At 49.2% G+C, this 23,108-nt stretch overlaps 1 protein-coding gene across 1 annotated transcript in view; it reads left to right on the top strand.

Annotated features, from left to right (window-relative positions):
• Positions 1–23,108, top strand: part of Castor2 (cytosolic arginine sensor for mTORC1 subunit 2) — a 41,416-nt gene that overhangs the window by 7,941 nt on the left and 10,367 nt on the right. Inside the window, exon 2 of the mRNA XM_057764863.1 lies at positions 18,700–18,770. Within this exon, the coding sequence (XP_057620846.1) occupies positions 18,700–18,770 (71 nt within the window). The remainder of the gene's footprint in view (positions 1–18,699; positions 18,771–23,108) is intronic.

Raw genomic sequence — 23,108 nt, 5'->3', positions numbered from 1 at the left:
AGAATCCCCCAGTGAGGGGCTGGGCTGTGGCTCAGTGGTAGAGACTCTGCCTAGAATCCCCCAGTGAGGGGCTGGGCTGTGGCTCAGTGGTAGAGCACCTGCCTAGAATCCCCCAGTGAGGGGCTGGGGTGTGGCTCAGTGGTAGAGCACCTGCCTAGAATCCCCCAGTGAGGGGCTGGGGTGTGGCTCAGTGGTAGAGCCCCTGCCTAGAATCATCCCCCAGTGAGGGGCTGGGGTGTGGCTCAGCAGGTAGAACACTCACTCTGGAAGAGTTACACCCCTAGTACCACCAGAAATGCTAGAAGCTGGGCTGTTCGGCATCAGTTAACCTAAAGATGTGATGGTCTCTTCAGTTAATCTAACAATGTGATAATGTCATCAGGATCTTTTTCTTCTCTGTCTTCCTGACTGGCTGTCCTTAGCAATAGCTGTGTCACTCTGTGGAGCAGCTGGGTGAGCTTCATTGTGAACAGGGAGGAACCCAGCTGGAGCAAGTGCTGTGGCTTCCAACAGTGCCCTTCTGCAAAAAAACATACACCGCCAAGGCTTACTCAGACTTTCTCACCTTATTGGGTGGAGCTATGTCACGTGACCATGCATGATACCACTATGGGCCAATCAGGATTCACCCCTTTAAGGTGGGACTGACTGCATGAAAGTTTCTAGCCTAGAGAAGGGGAGGAATCTTTGGGTGGTCTATCCATCCAGGTGATGGAGGGTAACCACAGTGTGGGGAGGTTTGGGGACACATGACATGTGAGCGCCCTAATCAGGGTGGGTCACACTACAGCCCCTCTGCTTTGCTGGTCTCTGCCACAGCCTCAGAACCCAGGACCTGGTCAGAGGGATCAGAGACTGTCACCATGGAAATCCAGGCGCTTCTGGGACCGTGCTGTCAGTTAGGGCGCTCTAACCACACAGCAGCCCTGAGGAGCGGAAGCCTAATTTTACTGATAAAGGAACAAAACAGGAATACCCAGAAAGGGGTGGGGAGCTGTGGTGTGGACCCAAGAATTCAGATCAGGAAACCCTGTGACTCTGAGCACCTAGCCAGATACCCAAGCTGGCCTGGATTCCTGTCACTAGGAGTCTTCTGATAGCCAAGGCCACAACTGGAAGGCAGTGGGCATGCTGTAATCTTTGTGTCTGTCTGTCTGTCTGTCTATCAGGGTCTGGTGTATGCTTATGTGTGCACATATGTGCGAAGATACTATACCAGAGCCATACCCCAGCCCTTTACTGGGGGATCCTGGGCAAGCCTGCTATCCCTGAGCAACACCCTAAGCCCCTTACTGGGGGATTCTAGGCAGACATGATGATACCCCTGAGGTGCTCACTGGAGAATCTTAGGCTTTAGTATAGAATCCTAGGCTTTACCATGGTGACAGGTGTCTGTCATCCCCCCAGCAGTTAGAAGACAGAGGCTGACGTCTGGTACCTTCCTCTATTGCTCCCCACCTTACCTTTAAGGCATGGCCTTTCCCTGATCCTAAAGCTCCCCAATTCTACTAGTCTGGCTGGCCAGTGAGCCCCAATGATCCTAACTCCACCTCCCCACACACTGACATGTTTGGCTTTTTACCTTCGTGTTGGGAATTTAAACACAGGTCCTAATGGCTGCACTTTATCAATTGAACCAAACACCTAGTCCCTGTTATGACCTTTACAAAGTGCTACCATTGAAAGTATCTACTAGACATAGTAGTGGTACAGGCCTGTAATTCCAGGGGTTGGCAGACTGAGAGGAGGAGCATACACTTGAGTTTAACCTGGGCAACAAAACAAACAAACAAAAAGCCCCTTTCATTTGATTGGCCCATAGCTATAGGAAACCCCATAACTGCCACCTGGATTGGGCATACATTTAAGGTCTCTGGTTCATACTGCCCTGTGCTGGGTCTCTGCATTGCTGCTGTATTAAGGTCTCACCAACAAACTGCTGGATAGCATCCACTAAAGAGACATTTATGCAAGAAAAGCTTAAAGCTATACAAAGTGTGTCTAGATCTTTATTGCTTTCCGAGGTGAACCCGGCTGAGGCTCCTGTCTGAGAGTACATTTAGAAAAGATAGGCTAGTCCCAGGAGGCCTCCAGGGAAAACTCAAGATAGCCACACTCTGGCAAGTATGATCGTGGGCAGATCATTTGACCTGTCCTGTCAAAGCTGTCACCTTCGTAACTGTGAATTGGGGATATAGAGCCTGGTAACCTGCCTTAGCTGAGGTCACAGTCAGAATTGGATGACTTGAGACAAGGGGCTGGGGAGATGGTGTAGTGGGTAAAGTGCTTGCCACGCAAGCATAAGGACCTTGGTGCAATCCCCAGGTCCCGCATAAAAAAAACCAGGCATGGTGACATGCACTTTGGAATCCCAGCACTAGGGAAGCAGAGACAGCTGGGTCCCTGGAGTTCTTTGACCAGTCATCCTAGCCTAATGGAAGAGCCCCAGATCCCAGCGAGAGACTTTAATCTTTAAAACATAAGGCTAAGGGGCTGGAGGATGACTCCAAGGGTAACAGCTCTTGCTGTGTAAGCATGGGGACCTGAGTTCAAATCCCCAGCACACATGTAAAAGTCAAGCATGACTCCGCACAACCTTTTGCACACATAAGAAAACCAGAGGGGCTGGAATTGGCTCACCTATTTAAGAGTGATTGCTGCTCTTGCAGAGGACCTGGGTTTAGTTCCCAGCACCCATCTGGTAACTCACAACAGCTTGTAACTTCAGTTCCAGGGCCAAAGTTCAGGTCCCCAGAACCCATACAAATGCTGGATGAGTGTGATAGCCACCTGTAATTCCAGCTTTAGAGGCAGAAACGGGATCCCCAGAATAAGCCAGCAGGCAGACTAGCCTTAGTAACAAGCTTTGGGTGTGATTGAGAGACCCTGCCCCAGTGAATAAGGTGGAAGAGCAAGACAGCACATAAGGCAGCAAGCTTGGGCCCCCACATGCACATTCACACACATGCATACACCGTGCACACATGACCACTTACCTTATCCACACCACACACCGTACACATGTGTAAACACATGCATATGAGAACTATTTCACACACTGTCCATGAAAACAAACAAAAGAACAGATGGTCTCTGCCATTGGTTGAAGGTGACACCCCTGAGGCTTGACAGGAGCCCCAAACTCCCACCTAGAGGTGACCACTGAGACCGATTTCAGATGTTTATTCCAAGTCCCTGGCCATATTTCTACTGTGCTACAATCCTCAAATGGGTCTGTAGACGTGGCTTGGTTGGTAAAGGACATGAGGACCTGAGTTTGGTCCCTAGAATCCGAATTTTAACAAAAAAAAAAAAAAAAAAAAAAAACAGCTAGGCTTGGTGAAATTCCGGTGCTAGGGCAGCAGAGACAGGTAGATGGACCCCTGGGACTGGCTAGCCAGCCAGCCTAGCCTGTTCAGTGAGAGACCAGGCAAATGAGGGACCCTGACTCAAAACAACAAGGTGGACAGCACCTAAAGAATGACAGCCTCCGTGTTGCACAGGAGCACACATGTGTGCATGCATACTCGTGCACACACGTTGTCTAGTCAGGGTTCTATTCCTGTGAAGAGACACCATGACCATGGCAACTCTTAGAAAGAAAAGCATTTAATGGGGACTGGCTTACATTTTCAGAGGTTTAGTCCATTGTCCTCTTGGCGGGAAACATGGAGGCACACGGGCGGACATAGTGCTGGAGAGGTAGCTAAGAATTTTACATCCAGATTGGCAGTCAGCAGGAGAAAAAGACACTGGGCCTGGCTTGAGCATTTGAAACCTCAAAGCCCACCCCCAGTGGCACTCCTCATCCAACAGGGTTACACCTCCTAGTCCTGGCTAAGTAGTACCACTCCCTAATGACCAAGCATTCAGAGCTGTGAGCCTATTATACAGGCCACCACACAGATGCACCTGCACACATACAAATACACAGGCAACACATGTGTACTTAAAAGAATCCTCTTCCTCCTCCTCCTCCTCCTCTTCCTCCTCCTCCTCGGGCCTTTTGCTCCAGGCTCACATTCCTTTCCTGGCAGGGTAGTTCAATCATATTTATGTCAAATACATGATATAAACAACCTAGGAGAGGAAGGGTTGGTTTTGTCTGTGGTTTCAGAGGTTTGGGTCCATCCTGGTGGAGAGAGCATGGCTAAACAGCTCATTTCATGGCTGCAGGACTGTGTGGTGAAGCTGTTCACATCATGGTGAACCAGAAAGAAAAATGGAGCTGTAACAGGAAGGGACCAAAGCAAGATACAGCTCCCACAGACACACCCAGCCCCCATCTGCTTCCCAGGCCCCACATTCTGCAACCTCATCACTGCTCAGTCATCCATTGGAGTTCTTCTATTATATATGTTATATATGTATTAGTATGTATATATGATGCCCACACCACAGCTCGCATATGGAAATCAGAGAGCAGCTTATGGGCCCCTTCTTTTCCTCCACCATGCAAGTCCCAGGGTCAAATTCATAGCATTGGCCTTGGTGGCAGATGCCTTTACCTACTGAGCCTCCCTGTTCTCTCTGTTCAGATTTTCAATCCAGCAATAGATTAAGTCATTGATAGGGTTAGACCCCTTGGGTTCTCCTTGTCTCCAATGTGACCACATAGACACCTTTACCATCTCCTGAGTGCCTCTTGGTCCAGTCATTGTAATGGTAAGATTAACCATCACCCCGGCATTTAAACTGTTCCTCTGCACCGCCTATCTTCCACATATCCTATTTTAAAACATCTAAAGTAGATTTGTTTTGTTCTGAGACAGACAGTTTTGTTCGTGCAGCCCAGGCTGGCCTCACACTAGCTACTGTGCCTGAGGTTAGCCTTGAGTTTATAATCCTCCTGCCTCCACCTCCCAAGTGCTGAAACTACATACCCTCAGCCCCACACCCAGTTTCTGAATTGGTTTTAAAATGTCTGATGTCTGCAGTACTCTCACAGAAGAGCAACAGCGCCCTTTCCTCTCTCTCCTTCCAGTGCGTGCCTTAGGGACTCTGGGAACACCCGAGGCTAGGTCATAAACTGTGAGTTCTGCCTAGTGTTCACCATCTCTTGGAGCCTTTGCTTGGTAGGAAGCCTGCCGCCATACTGTGAGGATACCTAGTCCTCAGGAGGTTGAGACAGGAGGATCACACGTTCAAGGCCAGCCTGGGCTACATGGCAAGACTATGTCTCCAAAAAGAGGAGAGAAAGAGATCGAATAATTCAGTTTTAAACTCATAATCTCTGCTGAACTCCATTTGTTCTGGTATCTGCCAGCTCTTTGAAGGCTGCTGTCTCCTTTGTCACTCTGCTGGAGGGCCCCGGTTGACAGTGGTCCCTCTTTCCTTCCTCCCTGACAGGGAATAGCATTTTCTTTTGCTTCATGGTGGAGCGTCCTGTGATTTGCTGCCCTCAACAAATGTAAGACCCACAATGGGGGCCAGAGATGTAGCTCAGTTGCTAGCATGTGTGAAGCCCTGAGTTCCACCCCAATACCGCACATCTCAGCAGTGAGGAAGTGGAGGCAGGAGGATCAGGAGTTCAAGGCCTGCACTACTATTTCTTAAACAAAAACAAAAGAATGGAAAACAGGCCAGAGTGTTTGCAGTGGTGAAAGCACTCGCTGCTCTTTCAGAGAATCAGGGTTCAATTCCCAGCACCCACACAGGGCAGCTCGCAACCGCCTGTGACAGCTCTATCCCCAGGGAATCCACCGACCGCTCTCATCTGAGCTCCTCAGGTACTCACACACAGACACTCAAGTAACGCAGAATTTAAATTAAAAAAAAATTAAAAAAAAAAAAGAACTCAGATAGTAAACTTCAAATGAATAAAGTACTGGGAAGAGGTGGAAAGATTTGAACCTGGAACCCTCACAAGTTGCTGGTGGGTATGTAGGATACTGTTTAGGAGTGGGACACTGTCTCCAAAAATGTAAGAGCAGAGCTAACGAGATGGCGTAGCAATTGCTGTCAAGCCTGATGATTTGGGTTCATCCCCTGGAGTTCACAGGAGGAGATGGAGAAGTAGCTCCCACAGGATGTCCTCTGATCGCCACCCATGAACTATAGCTATCATGTCCACAGAGACAGACAGGCATACACACACACAAGTATAAAGAAATCAATTTCTAAAAATGTATAATAAAGAACCGAGTGTAGTGGAACCCAGCTGTCATCCCAGCATCAAACGCAAGCAGGAGTTTAAGGCCAGCCTGGTCTACAGAGAGCATTGGCAGCCACCTTGAGCATGTAACGGGACCTGGTCTCAACAGAATCTAGGTGAGGAGACTGGAGCGATGGCTCAGGAGTTAGGAGCACTTGCTGCTCTTGCAGAGGACCTGAGTTCTGTCACCAGCACCCACGCGGTGGCTCACAGCCGCAGCTTCAGGGGATCTGAAGCCCTCTTCCAGCCTCCATATGCATGTGTGCACATACACATAACTAAACATGTGTGTGTGTGTGTGTGTGTATGATATAATACATACGTATTAATCTGAAAGGGAAGAAAATGAAAAGAATTACATTTGCCTTCTGGGTATAACCTGAAGAGTTGGAAGGAGGATCATGTGTGGTCTATACATGCATGTTCCCAGCAACATGATTTACCAAAACCAAAATAGGGTCGAAGCCCAGGTATCCATCAACAGGTGAACCATGACTTGCTACATGAGTGTGATGAAATACTGTCCACCTTCAAGGACGAGCTGACAGCTGCTACAGCCCGGATACACTTGTAGAAGGAACATTGTGCTAAGATATACGTCAGTGGGGGTGAGGAGACAGGCTGGCTACTTCTCTGAAGTCCTCGGTAGCTCACTTTGTAGAGACAGATTAGGCAGGTGTGGAGTCCCGGCACTTGGGAGGTGAAGGCTAAAGGATCAGGAGTTGAATGAAGGTCATCCTTAACTACATAGTAAGTTTGAGGCCAGCCTGGGCTACATCAGACCCGCCTCAAAAATAATCATAGAAGGGCTGGGGAGATGGCTCAGCGCTTAAGACTGCTTATGGCAGCCAAGCATAGTGGCACACACCTTTAATCCCAGCACTTAGAAGGCAGAAGCACTGAGTTTGAGCCAGCCTGGTCTACATAGTGACTTCTAGTACAGCCAGGGCTACATTATGAGAACCTGACTCAGACCAAAAAGGAGGGGAGGGGGGAAAATAGACCAAAAATACATGTGTGGGGAACTCACACCTTTAATCCCAGCATTCAGGAGACAAAGGCAGGGAGATCTCAGTGAGGCCAGCCTGGTCTACAAAGAGAGTTTCAGGACAGCCAGGGCTATTCTACAGAGAAACCATGTCTTGAAAAACAAAACAAAAACAAAGAAACAAAAAACCCTTAATACTCCTGGAAAGGACCTGAATTCAGTTCCCCACCTTCCAAAGGGCTACTCACCACTACCTGTAACTCCAGCTTGGGGGATCTGATGCCCTCTTCTGGTCTCATGGGCACAGACACTCATAAACATACATGTATATATACATATAAATAAAAATCTTTACAAAAGAGATACTAAAAATAGTAATAGTGTTACTATTCTTGTCTGTATAATAACCAGGGGCTGGGGGAGGGGCTCAGAGTTATTGCTTAAGGGTATTGGGTTTCAGTTCTGCAAGATGAAGGAGTTCTGGAGACAGGTGGCCTTCATGGTCACACAACAGCGACTGTCCCTTCTACCACACAACTGTGCAGAGAGTTAATATGGCGCGATATAGATTCTAGATGCCTTACCACAGTTTAAAAAAGTATTTTTAAAAAGGCCTGTGATCCCAACTGCACAGGAGGCTGAGGCAGGAGGATGGTAGATTCAAGGCCAGACTGGGTAACTTAGTTAAGACACCATATCAAAAGAAGAGCTGAAGGCATGACTCAGTATAGAGTCCCTGCCTAGAATCCCCAGTGAGGGGCTGGGGTGTGACTCAGTGTAGAGCCCCTGCCTAGAATCCCCCAGTGAGAAGCTGGGGTGTGACTCAGAGGTAGAGCCCCTGCCTAGAATCCCCCAGTGAGGGGCTGGGGTGTGGCTCAGTGGTAGAGCACCTGCCTAGAATCCCCCAGTGAGGGGCTGGGGTGTGACTCAGTGGTAGAGCACCTGCCTAGAATCCCCCAGTGAGGGGCTGGGGGTGTGGCTCAGTGGTAGAGCACCTGCCTGGAATCCCCCAGTGAGGGGCTGGGGTGTGGCTCAGTGGTAGAGCACCTGCCTGGAATCCCCCAGTGAGGGGCTGGGGTGTGGCTCAGTGGTAGAGCACCTGCCTAGAATCCCCCAGTGAGGGGCTGGGGGTGTGGCTCAGTGGTAGAGCACCTGCCTGGAATCCCCCAGTGAGGGGCTGGGGTGTGGCTCAGTGGTAGAGCCCCTGCCTAGAATCCCCCAGTGAGGGGCTGGGGTGTGACTGGGTGTTGAAACTTTGCCTATAATTCCCCATCCTGTGGGGATGTGTCTTGGTAGGGGAGAGCTTACCTAGAAAAAAGCAAGGGAGGGGGAATTTGCATAGTCTGGACCTAAGATACTTTCCTCCTGCCCTTGGACATCAGGACTCCAGGGTGTTCAGACCCTAGATCCCAACACCCGAAACAATGGCCCCTCAGGTTCTCAAGCCTTCAGCTGGGACTGGCAGTTAAACTATCAGCCTCTGCCCGGGATCTGAAGTCTTCACGCTAGACTGAAGACGGAACTTTTCAGTACCGTGGTCACTAATAACATACTGATAATACAGTAACGTGTCATAGTTCTCTAACAAATCTCATCTGGATGGATGGATGGATGGATGGATGGATGGATGGATGGATGGATGGATGGATGGATGGAAATAGGCTGCTGATCAGTCCATGGGTGAATGATAAATAGGTAGGTGAATAAATAATTGATAAGGTAGATAGATAGATGACACATATATCCATGGACACATAGATTCATTAATTATGTTGATTAATTATTCAAAAATTAAGCCTACCTGTTGAGTGCTGAGTACAGCTATGGTTTTTTAATGTAGCCCAGGCTGGTCCCAACTCAGAATGTAGCTGTGAATGACCTTGAACTTCTGATCTGTCTGTCTTGACCTTACAAGTGTTGGGATTACAGGGGTGTACCACCACATCTAATTTATTGCTAAGCAAGTACTGTGCCAACTAAGCCAGGTCTGCAGCCAGAGTGTTTTTTTTCCCCCCTAGCAAATACAGAACTGTGCTTATCTGAGTCTGAAATGTTCTGGAAGGTCACGTGATAAAGGTTGGCTGCCAGCTGCCAGGGCTTTGGGGTAGCGGTTGGATCATGAGGGTTCTGACGTTAACAGTGCATTGATCCATGGATAGACTCGGAATTTATTTTTTAATGAAGCTAAAGACTCGTGAGGCTTTCATACGTGTATACGGTGTGTCATAATCAGAACCACCGGTACTCATATCTTCTCCCATTTCCTCCTTCTCCACACCAGCCCCCCAACTTCGTGTCCTCTTTTGTTATTTTTTTTTAATCCTACTTAAAATAACAAAATAAGCCACATGGTGGTGGTGCATGCCTTTAATCCCAGCACTCAGGAGGTAGAGGTAGGCGGATCTTCATGAGTTCAAGGCCAGCCTGGTCTACAAAGTGAGTTCCAGGACAGCCAGGGCTGTTACGTAGAGAAGCTCTGTCTTGAAAAACAAAGTAAAGGGCTAGAGAGATGGCTCAGAGGTTAAGAGCATTGCCTGCTCTTCCAAAGGTCCTGAGTTCAATTCCCAGCAACCACATGGTGGCTCACAACCATCTGTAATGGGGTCTGGTGCCCTCTTCTGGCCTGCAGGTGTACACACAGACAGAATATTGTATACATAATAAATAAATAAATTTTAAAAAAGAAAGAAAAACAAAGTAAAACAAAAGAATAAAGTAGGGACTGGAGAGATGGCTCAGAGGTTAAGAGCATTGCCTGCTCTTCCAAAGGTCCTGAGTTCAATTCCCAGCAACCACATGGTGGCTCACAACCATCTGTAATGGGGTCTGGTGCCCTCTTCTGGCCTGCAGGTGTACACACAGACAGAATATTGTATACATAATAAATAAATAAATTTTAAAAAAAAGAAAAACAAAGTAAAACAAAAGAATAAAGTAGGGGCTGGAGAGATGGCTCAGAGGTTAAGAGCATTGCGTGCTCTTCCAAAGGTCCTGAGTTCAATTCCCAGCAACCACATGGTGGCTCACAACCATCTGTAATGGGGTCTGGTGCCCTCTTCTGGCCTGCAGGCATACACACAGATAGAATATTGTATACATAATAAATAAATATTTTTAAAAAAAAGAATAAAGTAACAAAAATAATTACAAATTTAGGTGTAGTGACTCATACCAGGAAGAGAGAGAGAAAGAGGGAGGGAGGAAAGAAAGAAAAGAGAAAAAATCATCTTGACCAAGCAAAGAGCACCATCTTGGGACTGGTGCTAAGTGCTAGGAGGGTGGAACCTTAAATGCCCATTTATCCTTCTAGCCACCTCTCCCCTCACATTTTAATGGGGTATGAATGCCAGTGCCAGAGGCTGCATTGTGTCCTGAGGACCACTAGCCACCCAGAGAAGGTCCAAGAGAAAGAACTGAGAACCGCGGGGAGCTGGAGAGATGGCTTAGCAGTTCCAAGCCCCTGCTGCTCTTACAGAGAACCCTGCTTGGGTTCCCAGAACCATGTCAGATGATGTACAACCTCCTGTAACTCCAGCTCTGGGGGATCTGATGCCCTCTACTGGCCGCTGTGTGCACCTGCACTCATGTGTACATACATACAGACAGGCACACATATACATATTTTTAAAAAAAAAAAAAAGAATTTACAGAAAAAAAAGCATAAAACCCCAGCTTTCTCCCAGGGAGCATCTCATGTTCCCTAGTGAAGTTGTAGCCATCACACAGGATGACTTGGTGAACAGTCAAGACACTGGAATTATAGTCATGGACATGGGCATAGATTCCTAAAGTTCCTCATTGGACAACTTACTAGGGGCCTGCAGTGACCAGAGGAGCTCAGGCTTTAGGAAGGGACACTGTCCCCACACGCCAGCCTGCCTCCACCCATGGTGCTTTGCTTTTGTCTTGTTTGGTGCTTGGTGAGACAGTAGCCTAGGCTTTGTCATGAACTCACAGCAGTCCTTCTGCCTCAGCTCCCACGTGATGGGATTACAAGCCTAAAATCATCACGCCGAGTTTTATATGATGCCAGGTATAGAATCTAGGGCCTTGTGCATGCTGGGCAAACGCTCTGCCCCCTGGGAGACCAGAGGTTAACTGTGGCTGCTGTTCCTCAGGCCCTGTCTGTCCACCTTATTTTTTGAGATGGGGTCTCTCCCCAATTTAAAACTCACCAAATAGCCTAAGCTGACTGGCCGGCAGGGCCCAGGCTTCCCTGCTGAAATCCCAAGTCAGAATGACCACATTCAACCCTTTCGCATGGGTTCCGAAGTCATACTCAGCCCCTGTCCTTCTGCCCAGCCTTCCACCGAGTGGGTTTAGATCTCAGCAGGGCAGTCAGGTGGACTGCTAGTGCTTTATAAGCTTGAAGCAACATTTAAATCTAAAAAAAAAAAAAAAAGGGAGGGGACTGATCACATAGGATTTCTAAAAGCCAGGAGAGGATACTTCGCCTTGGAAATGGACAGGCCTCCAACATGGCCTTGCAGTCTTGCCCCTTTCCTCTGTCTCCTACTGCCCTGTCAGGATGTTGCCAGGAAGTCCCTCCTTTTCCTGTGACAGGGTCTCGCCGTGTCGCTCAGATTGGTGTTTTAACTTGGGACCCTCCTGCCTCAGCCTCCTGAGAACTGAGTATCTAGGCTTACATTGCCCCATCCAGACTTCTGCTGGGTGTGTCTGTGTGTGGTGTGTCTGTGTGTGGAGTGTGGTGCACGCGTGTGCAGGTGGTGTGTGTTGCACTTCCACAGAAGGTGTCTCAGGACCCTGAGTGTCTTCCCCTATCGGTCTCCATCTTGTTGCCTTGAGATAGGGTCTCTTACTGAACAGCAAGCTCTTGGGATCTGCCAGCTGGCTTTTTACATGGGTGCTGGGCGCTCACACTTAGGTCCTTGAGCTTGCAGATTGCACAGCAAGAGCTCCTAACCCACCATGCCCTCTCTTTCATCCTCACGGTCTCAGCAGGGACCCTGTAATAAACTGTGCTGCTAATTAAATGAGCACCTTCACTTCTCTTCCTTCGGTTCTGTATGTCTGGTCCACACCTTTCCAAAGAAGGCTTTTCTGGCAAATACTGCCTCCCGCTCACCCACCCTGTCTGCCTTCTGGCTGCAGGTGTGTTTCCCAGACAGGGCTTGGCCTAGCCCAGGTTTGGGGACTTGTGGCCCAGGATGCCCTGGGGAGAGGCCCTGGTGAGGGCCTCTCTCTGCTGGGTGAAAGAAGCGGAGAGTAAACAGATCGAATTTCCAGAGGCAGCCAGGCCATCCACCCGGGCGTCCACACTGATTGAAGACAGGAATGTGTTCTGAATGTGTTCTCAGAGGTGACTCAGCTCCTGGGCCCCTGATCCAGGCAGCCCTGGGCTTTGGCTTTGCCTGGGTGGTTGGCTCCAGCCAGGCCCAAAGGGAACAGCAGTAGAATTTTGAAGACCAACTGACTTGTGTGACTACACATCAACCCGCTAAGGGCAAGGGAGCACAGCAGATGAGGCCTACTGCAGGCTGGGTGATCTCCCAGGTTCACTGTGGAACAGGCAGTGTGAGAGGGTAACTCGGAGACATTTCTGTAGAGCCTCACCTAGAGGCTGAGGCAGGAGGATATCAAGTTGCAGGCTGGCCTGTGCTACACAGAACAAAGGAAGAAGTCAGGGAGGGAAGGGAAAGGAGAAAGGGAGAAAGAAAGGAAGGGAAGGAAGGGGTGTGGAGGGAGAAGGAAGTCAAAGGAAGATGGAGGGAGGGAGGGAGGGAGGGAGGGAGGGAAGGAGGGAGGGAAGGAACATTTCAGTTGACAGCAACAATCAGCTAGGGAAAGGCAAGTATGGGAAAAACAGCTGGACCTGGACCTGGAGGAACCCGAGGATGGTAGAGGGAGAGACCAAGGCCAGCAAGGCCCCAGAGCTGTCTCCTACTGGAGAGAAGTCCCTTTAGGGAACAGAAGACAGTGGCCATTGCCGAGAAGGTGGAGACTGTAGGAAACTCAGGGTTTCTGGAATGGCTGTGGTCAGCTGGATAGGGGACCAATCACACAGGTCAAGGGCAGGATAATGGGACGTCAGTCTTCAGATGTGGAGGTCGTTGTTGGTGAGATTAACTGGGTGGAGCAAAGCTAACTACCGTCCACTGGCAAGGATTTTAAGCTTGTGACCTGAGGAAGAGCTGTGGATGAAGGACAATCCTTTGGAGGATGGAAGACACCTGAGCCTAGAGAAGTGACTAAGAGGGCTTGCTGTTGGTGCGGAGGACCCCACTTCGGTTCCCAGTACCCCTGTGGGGCAGCACACAACTGCCTACAGCTCTAGCTTTAGGGGATCTAACACCCTCTTTCTAAACCCTGTGGTCACCTGCATTCATGTGCGCAGACCCACACACATACACACAATTTTTGTTTTTACTGAAGAGGCTGGAGAGGTAGCTCAGGGGCGAAGAGCACTTGCTGCTCTTTGAGAGGACTCAGGTTCTGTTCCCAGCACCCACAGCGTGGTTCATGGCCATCTGTAACTCCAGCCCCAGGAGATCTAATGCCCTCTTCTGACTTCCGTGGGCACCAGGCACTCATAGGCTACACATACACATGTAGACAAAACACTCATACACATAAAATAACTCTCAATTCCTTTTTTTAATAATTGGAGGAAACTTGAGCCCTGGGAAGGAAAGAGCCAAGAAGAATGTGGTGAGGAAAGAGGTGCTTGAGGGACACAGAAAGGAGTCACGGTTTGTGAAAGAAGCCATTCTTCCTCCCCCCCCCCCCCCCCGAGTTTCTTTGTGTCGCTTTGGAGCCTGTCCTGGAACTAGCTCTTGTAGACCAGGTTATCCTCGAACTCAGAGACCCACCTGCTTCTGCCTCCTGAGGATTTGGGATTAAAGGCGTGCACCACCACCGCCTGGCTGAAAGTGATTCTTAAAAGCCAAACTGCAGCCTGGTGGTGGTGGCGCACGCCTTTAATCCCAACACTCAGGAGGCAGAGGCAGGCGGATCTCTGGGTTCGAGGTTAGCCCGATCTACAGAGTTTCAGGATAGCCAGGGCTACAAAAAAAGAAAAGAAAAAAAAAACTGTCTCAAAAGTCAAACTGCACATAGTTTCAGGGTTTTGAGAAGGACCTCAGAAGATTCCTGTATCATAGAAATTAAGGTGCTTGGTTAGCCGGATAAGGAGAAATAGGCCTTGGAAGGGAAGGAAGTGGAGTCAAGTGTCAGGGAGGGGATGTCTAGGCTGGAGGAATGGTGAAGGTTATCTAAACATGAGGCTGGACACAGGGGCCACCAAGGACAGACAGCTAAAAGAACATGGCCATCGACAGGGAGTTTGAGTGGCATTGACCCAGAGAACAGGGCACTTGAGTTACTAGGCAACCAGTCAACAGCCTCAGGCAACACCCGAGCTGGGCCCTCCAGGGAATGTCATTTGCAGCTAATAGTGTCTGTGATGTGGGGAGACGGCCACAGGACCACAGATTGCTTCATGGGCAAGGGTTGACTTCCTCTGTTCTTATCTTCCTGTGTTGACAGAAAGTTGGGCATCCTTCGGAGGATGGATGGGCTGCTGTGCAGAGCAAGGGACATGGGAAATTTACTGGGTCTCAAGTCCCATCAGGAGAGGGAAGAAGAATGTCCCAGCTTTTGTCCAAACTCAGTACAAAGAAAGAAAGGAACAGACACAGCTAGGGGTGTGGCTTACACCGCATTAGAGCTCTTACCTAGAACCCCCCAGTGAGGGGCTGGGGTGTGACTCAGTGGTAGAGCCCCTGCTTAGAATCCCCCAGTTTGAGGGGCTGGGGTGTGGCTCAGTGGGAGAACACCTGCCTAGAACCCCCCAGTGAGGGGCTGGGGTGTGGCTCAGTGGTAGAGCCCCTGCCTAGAATCCCCCAGTGAGGGGCTGGGATGTGACTCAGTGGTAGAGCCCCTGCCTAGAATCCCCCAGTGAGGGGCTAGGGTGTGAGTCACAGAGGAGGCTGACACAGAAGGGTCAGAAGTTGAAGACTGAAACAGGCCTGGCACTTGCTGATTCCAGGCTGGCCCAGAATGGTTACTCACAGTGTAACCCCGTCTGGTTGAAATGTACAGCAATTCTTCATGGCACTGGATGTCAAGTGTGCTCTACTAGATACCAGGCTAGCACTGCATAACAATTAAGGGAGTTGTTCGTCGTACACACTGTGTGCAGGGTCCCTGTCACATCGTGATGCAGGGTCAGCCCAAACCCCGCCCCCACTGTCCTCCAGTCTCCTTACGGATAGGATAGCTTCACACTGTGGAATACCATCGGCGAGGAGCATCTCTTAGCAAAGGAAAAGGAGATGGCTTCTGGCTGGTACCCTGCCCTGCCCCCCCCCAGGTGCTTGATTGGGGTAATAAAGACGAGCAGGAAGTTCACTGAAGAGGGAGGGGTTCGCCTCGCAGTGGGAAGACGTGAAGCTGAGACAATTGATAGGCAGGTGGGCCGTGAAGGAGGGTGACCAAGTGGAAGCTGGTGATAGTCTCCACAGGCGCTCACACAGTGGGGAGGCGTGGAGAAAGGAAGACGGCCCGGCGAGGATGGCTCAGTCAGTAAAGTGTTTGCTCTGTAAGCGTGAGGACTTGAGTTTGCTCACCAGAACTTCCGCTTAAAAAGCTGGGTGTGCTGTCACGTGCCTGTAACCTCAACACTGGCAAGGTAGAGATGGCTGGGGGGACAGGACCTGGGACTCACTCACTGGCTGGTTAGCCGAGCCTACTTGGTGAGCTACAAGCCAGTGAGAAACTCTGTCTCAAAAAAGGTTAAGTAGTGGCCTGACCAACAGTGGTGGCGCACACTTTTAATCCCAGTACCCAGGAAGCAGAGACAGGTGGATCTCTTGTGTTCGAGGCCAGGCTGGTCTACAGCTTGAGTTCCAGGACAGCCTGGAACTACACAGAGAAACCCTTTCTCGAGGGGGCGGGGAAGCTAGTCATAGGGCTAGTGAGGTGGCTCTGTGGGAAAAGGGACTAGCCACCAAACCTGATGACCTGAGTTCAATCCCACGTGATGCAAAGGAAGAACCAACTCCCACAGGTTGTCCTGAGAGCTCTACACGCAGTCTGGGACACCCACAAACTCAATACATAAGTAAATAAATAAATGTTTAAAAAATACATTACAGGTGAATAGCATCACCCACCTTAACAGCTACTGTTGTAGTGGACCACATGTGTACGCACACACAAAGAAGGAAAGAACAGAAGACTTGGTACTCATAATACTAGTCCTCAGGAAGCTGGATCAGGGGAATTGCTTCAAGTTCCAGGCTTTCCTGAGCCTGTGTGTAACCATGAGGACCTAGAACCCAGGTATAGCCTGAAATGCCCTGTAGTGGGGTGGGGTGGAGAGACAGGATATCACTGGGGCCAGCTAAGTGACAGTGTAAACTCCAAGTTCCAGAGAGACCCTGCCACAAAGGAATAAGGGGGAGAGGGATAGAGGAGAACACTCAACACCCTTCCCTGGTTGCTGATATATATAGGCACACGTGCTTGCGTGCGTGAGTGCATGTGTGTACCACACAAACACATATACAAACAGTAAAGAGAAGGAAACGTCTGCATATCCTTGAGCAGTGGTTTCTTTCCAATGCTGCTATGACCCTTTAATACGGTTCCTCATGTGTGGCCTCTCTCTCTGTCTCTCTCTCTCTCTCACACACACACACACACACCGCCAACCATAAAATTATTTCATTGGCTACTTCATAACTAACTTTGCTATCATTATGAATTGTAATAATTAATCTAGTATGCAGGATATCTGATATGCCATGACCCCCAGGTTGTCCTGGAGGGTCAGGTGGGGTGAAGTTCACAGACACAGGCCACTTGGTGACCAGCGAGAGCAGCAGGTCCCTCCGTCTCCTCTGTCCTAAAGGCCCTCTATGAGGCGGTGTGCACAATGAATTGAGATGGACATCCAGCAGCTGGCTGGCCCCCTGGGACATGTCACTTCAACAACTTATTTATTTATACCTCGTGTCCACAGAGGCCCTGGTTGCAGTCTGCTGGTGTTTATGCCCTCCAGACCAATGTGTCTGGTCTATTTCTGGAGTGTCCCTACAGCTTTGAAGGTGACTGGACTATGTGTCTTGCCCATGTCTGTATACCAGGCGCTTGCTCTCTCTCTCAGGCAGCTGGGAGGCCCATCCCTCCCGGCATGCACCTGTTAGAGCCATCTGGAAGCTGGAAGCTTCAAGGCTCTCTCTGAGGATGTGGGACCCCTATGAAGGAACACCCCTCCTAGAATATTGATTGCCACTTACAAGGTGATGGTTTAGGTTTGTTACTCTGAGGCAGTTAGATAATTATAAAATGGTCAGGCGGTGGTAGTGCACATCTTTAATCCCAGCACTTGGGAAGCAGAAGCAGGTGGATCTCTGAGTTCGAGGCCAGCCTGGTCTACTGAGTGAGCTCCAGGACGGCCAAGGTGACACAGAGAAACCCTGTCTCTAAAAGAGTTACAAGTTGGCTATGAAACAGGCATGGTTAGAGATGTCACCAAGGAACCGAAGAGGGCTGACGGGATGGTTCAGTGGGTAAAAGGGGCCTGCGGCTAAGTCTGCCAACCTGAGCTCAGGCCACAGAACACACATGGTGAATGGAGTTGTCCTCTGACCTCCACACGTGCACCACAGCCTGCTCACGTTTGCATAGACACAGGGGTAAAGGGGAGGAGCTGGAACTGAGTATGTGTTAGTGACTCATCAGAAAAATCAGCGACACAAGAAGTGTGTGTACCTGGCCCCAAACAGGCATCCTATTGAAGATCGGGTTTGCTGGCTGGTTGTTCTGTTTCGGGATTTTATTTATAAGGATGCACACAAATGTGCCTGGCTGAGGTTCATGCGCACCACAGGGAGGTCAGAGGGAGCTGGGTCTGCTGGAACTGGAGTTGCAGGCAGTTGTAAGCCTCTTGATACGGATGCTTGTAACCGAACCCACGCCCTCTACAAGAGCAGTAAGTGCGGTTGACCACAGCCGTTTCTTCAGCCCCTTGAAGATCAGGTTTGTGACATGCCGTTCACACATAGCAAATGCTGCTCTTTTAGCCGGCTGTGGTGGTGCACATCTGTAATCCCAGCCCTTAGTGGGTAAAGAACTGGGACATGCAGGTCAGCCTTACAACATGAGTGATGAGTGAATTGGAGGCCAGCCTGGACTGTGTTAAAAAAATAAATAAATAAAGTCACCCTTTTTAGTGGACAGTTCTTTGGGTTTGATGGAGATGTAGGATTTTGCAGCCACCACTATATACCAGAGAGTACACAGGGGACCTGATGATGTAGCTTAGTGGTAGAGCACTTGCTTAGAATCCCCCAGTGAGGGGCTAAAACATGGCTCTTGGTGGAGCACCTACCTAGTGAGGGGCTGGGGTGTGTCTCAGTGGTAGAGCCCCTGCCTAGAATCCCCCAGTGAGGGGCTGGGGTGTGGCTCAGTGGGAGAGCACCGCCTAGAATCCCCCAGTGAGGGGCTGGGGTGTGGCTCAGTGGTAAAGCACCTGTGACTCAGCAGGAGGCCTTCCCAGACTCACCAGATGCTCCTGTGTCTTTCTGCCCAGGTGCAAGTTTTTCAGTTTGACAGAGACCCCTGAGGACTACACCATCATCGTGGATGAGGAAGGTTTCCTTGGTAAGTGTCTCCCATCACAAAGCGGGACACCTGCCCATCTCCTTATTTCTTTTTCTGTTTTCTTTGTTGTTCAGAAAAAAAAAATGATGGAGGGTATCTGTTTGGGGTGTTTTGTTTTGTCTTTTGAAAATTGGGAGTTTGGTGGTGATGACTTTTTTTTTAACCTTTTACATTTATTGGTTTATTGTGTGTCTGTGTGCACACACATGGCAGAACATGGGTGTGGAGGTCAGAGGGCAACCTGTGGAAGTCAGTTCTACCCTTCCATGTGGGCTCTAGGTGTTACCCTAAGATCCTCAGGCTTGGTGCCAGCACGTTTACCTGCTGAGCTATCTCACTGGCATTTGTTTGTTTCTGAGGTAAGGTCCCAATATAGCTCAGGCTAACCCAAACTTATGATGCTCCTCTACAGCCTCCCAAGTGCTGAAATTATAGGAATGTGACATCATACCTAATTTTTTTCCCATTTCTCTTTCTTTAATGTTTTTCATACAAAATCATTTTTATGTGTTTAGTTAATGTGCGTGTGTGTGTGTGTGTACTGTGTGCATGCAGAAACCTGTGGACGTCAAAAGAAAGCATCAGACCCTCTGAAACTGGCTACTGTGGAGATGCTGGGAACCAAAACCAGGTGCTCTGCAAGAGCAGTAAGTGCTCTTAACCACTGAGCCATCTCTCTTACCCTTATTTTTCCATTTTTTAAATTTAAATATCATTTGGTTATCATAAAATGTATCCTTTTGCCGGGCGGTGGTGGCGCACGCCTTTAATCCCAGCACTCGGGAGGCAGAGGCAGGTGGATCTCTGTGAGTTCAAGACCAGCCTGGTCTACAAGAGCTAGTTCCAGGACAGGCTCCAAAACCACAGAGAAACCCTATCTCAAAAAACCAAAAAAAAGGGGCTGGCGAGATGGCTCAGCGGTTAAGAGCACCTGCTCTTCCAAAGGTCCTGAGTTCAATTCCCAGCAACCACATGGTGGCTCACAACCATCTGTAATGAGATCTGGTGCCCTCTTCTGGCCTGCAGGCATATATGCAGACAGAATATTGTATACTTAATAAATAAATAAATAAATTTAAAAAAAAAAACTTTAAAAAAAAAAAGTATCCTTTTGAGGATTAAAAAGATGGCTCAGTGGTTAAGAAGACAAGTTAAAAGACAAGTTAAAACTCCAGAGGACCTGGGTTTGATTCCCAGCCCCACCCGGTGACTCCCAACCATCTGTCACTCCAGTCCCAGATCTAATCCTCCTTCTGGCAACTGTGGGCACCAGGCACGCACATGATACACAGACAGATGTGCACGCAAAACACCCATACACATAAGATATTATAATAATTTTTTAAAAATGAATCACCATTTCTTTTATGAAGTAGAAGTATAGCAGGTTGTTGTATTTGGTTTTTGAGATAGTCTCAAGTACCCGAGACTGGCCTTGGACTCTCTGTGTGGCTGAAGATGGCCTTGAATTTTTGACCCTCCTTGACTCTAGTGCTTACTTTATACGTTGTGTGCCACCACACCTGGTTTATGCCACACCTGGGATGAAACCCTGGCTCTTGTCCCTGCTAGGCCAGCACTCTACAATATCCCTTGCCCCTCAGTGGTTGAGGGGGGCTGTTTAATCACCTCGAAATGAGGCTTTCCACCCATTAGCAGTTACCACCTCTCCTCCCAAAACCCGGATGCCTACTTCCTTGTTTGAGCAGTTCCTTGACAAGCCAGGTGTGTGGGGAAGAGACAGGCAGATCTCTGTGAGTTCAGGACCAGCCTGGTCTACAAGAATGAGTTTTAGGCCAGCCACAGCTACACAGTGAGAGGCCCTGTCTCAAAATAACAACAAAAATTAATGTCGCGCATTAAGCTTTACTTGATTATTTAGTCATTTATCTTTGCAGCTCCAGAGATGACTCTGGGTGCTGTGCCCCTGTTAGACATGAGGTGTTCTGCTGAGCCACACCCCCAAAACCCAGTGTCCAGCTTTACATTGATTTTCCCCCCCAGAGGCTCTCTGCAAATGGAATTGCATTTATTTTGTTCTTTCGTGCATCACCGTATTGATGACAGGGCAGAGGGAGCTGCTGAATTTTTTTTACAGGTATTAGAGTTCTGGAAAAACTAAGAGGCAGCCAATCTTCAGAAGCCTGTGGAGAGAGACAGGAGGGGAGGAGGTCTGTAACCCCAGCATCTGAGAGACTGAGTAGGAAGATCAGTACTTCAGAGCGAGCCTGAGTTACAATGGAAGACCTTGTGTTCAGGCCCTGTCTTAGGGTTCCTGTTGCTGTGAAGAGACGCCATGGCCACAGCCACTCTTAGCAAGGAAAACATTGAACTGGGCTGGCTTACAGTTCAGAGGTTTAGTCCATTATTGTCATGGTGGGAAGCAGCCAGACACAACGCTGGAGAAGGAGCTGAGAGTTCTGCATCTTGAGCTGCAGGCAGCAGAAGTAAACTGTGAGTCACACTGAGGTAGTTTGAGCATAGGAAACTTGGAAGTCCACCCCCACTGTGACACACTTCCTCCAACCACGGCATCCTTACTCCAATATAGCCACACCTCCTAAGTGTGGTTCCCTATGGGGACCATTTTGTTTCAAAGCACTATAAGCACAAAGGGCTGGGGATCTGACTCAGTGGTAGAGCACCTGCCTGGACTCCCCCAGTGAGGGGCTAGGGTGTGGTTCAGTGGTAGAGCACCTGCCTAGAATCCCCCAGTGAGGGGTTGGGGTGTGGGTCAGTGGTAGAGCCCCTGCCTAGAATCCCCCAGTGAGGGGCTGGGGTGTGGCTCAGTGGTAGAGCCCCTGCCTAGAATCCCCCAGTGAGGGGCTGGGGTGTGGGTCAGTGGTAGAGCACCTGCCTAGAATCCCCCAGTGAGAAGCTGGGGTGTGGCTCAGCGGTAGAGCACCTGCCTAGAATCCCCCAGTGAGGGGCTGGGGTGTAGATCAGTGGTAGAGCCCCTGCCTAGAGTCCCCCAGTGAGGGGCTGGGGTGTGGCTCAGTGGTAGAGCTATTGCCCATATTCAAAGCCCCAAGTTCCATTCCCAACAAGAGTGTAAAATCATGACTTGGAACTTGGATTTGCCTCACCTGCTAGTTCCTGAGCTTCCCCCATGGAAAACTGTACTCCAGGGATATCTGTCCTTGGGGAGGAAAACCAAACTTGTGTGTCTTGATTGAGATGGTATCTGGCACTAAAACAGGAGGCTCTCATCACCAGGCCCAACAGCCTTGCATTCAGCTGAAACCTCGGGATCATTCCAGTAGCCCACAGGGTAAAGTTAAATGCGTATATTACAGATGAAGAACCAGATGTCCATCAATGGAGAAAATACAAGGCTAGCCTGGGCTACATGAGACCTTGTCTTTAGACTAGAGGGATGGCTCAGGAGTTGAGAGCACTTGCTCTTTCAGAGAACTTGAGTTCATTTCCCAACATCTGCATCAGGCCCCTCACAGCCATCTATAATTCTGGCTCCTGGGGCTCTGACACCCTCTTCTGGACTCCGTGGGCACCTGCACATACATGAACATACACACATACATATGTACATACATACATGAAATTTTTAAGAATAAAAATACATAAATAGGTGTGTGGTGTCATCATCACTCTAATATATAAGACATTAACCACTGAGCATGTGCGCCAACAAGCATACCAGAATCTTCCCAAAAATGGCTTAAGGTTGTGTTCCAGAGACAGGAGGCATTGTCTGTTTTGTTGTGTGACACATTGCAGTGTGACTACCGAGTCCCTTGCTGCTGTGTGGGCTTCACAACTGCCATCAGCAGGAGGTGTGGTTGACATCAGGGGTGAGAAGGGTGACCACCTCACCAAGCTTCATTTCAGCATTCCCAGGCTCCCAGAAATCCCCAAGAGACAATAGGGGCTTCAAATGCCACCCCGCAAGAAGCCCTTGGTTATTAAGTTTGGACTCCTTAGAAGTCTAAAAGCAAAAAGCTGTGGAAATGGACCAGTTGGTAATGTACTTGGCAAGCAAGTAAGAGGACCTGAGATCGGATCCCTTAGAGAGAGAGAGAGAGAGAGAGAGAGAGAGAGCGCCAGTTGGTGGTGGCATGGTGCACGCCTTTAATCCCAGCAATTTGGAGGCAGAGACAGGTGGATCTATGTGAGTTTAAGGCCAGCCTGGTCTACAAAGCAAGTTCCAGGACAGCCAAGGCTACACAGAGAAACCCTGTCTTTAAAAAAAAAAAAAAAAGGAAGGAAGTCGTGGTTTGTGCCTGTAAATCCAAAGCTAGAGTTGCAGAGGCAGGAGAATTCCTGATGCTCACTAGCCAGCTAGTCTGGTTCAGTGAGAGACCCTGTCTCAAAAAAAGG

This window comes from Chionomys nivalis, chromosome 3 (genome assembly GCF_950005125.1).
Source record: "Chionomys nivalis chromosome 3, mChiNiv1.1, whole genome shotgun sequence".
Classification (NCBI taxonomy): Eukaryota; Metazoa; Chordata; class Mammalia; order Rodentia; family Cricetidae; genus Chionomys; species Chionomys nivalis.
Note: the sequence above shows the minus strand (reverse complement) of the source record. Positions and strands in the feature narration are given on the sequence as shown.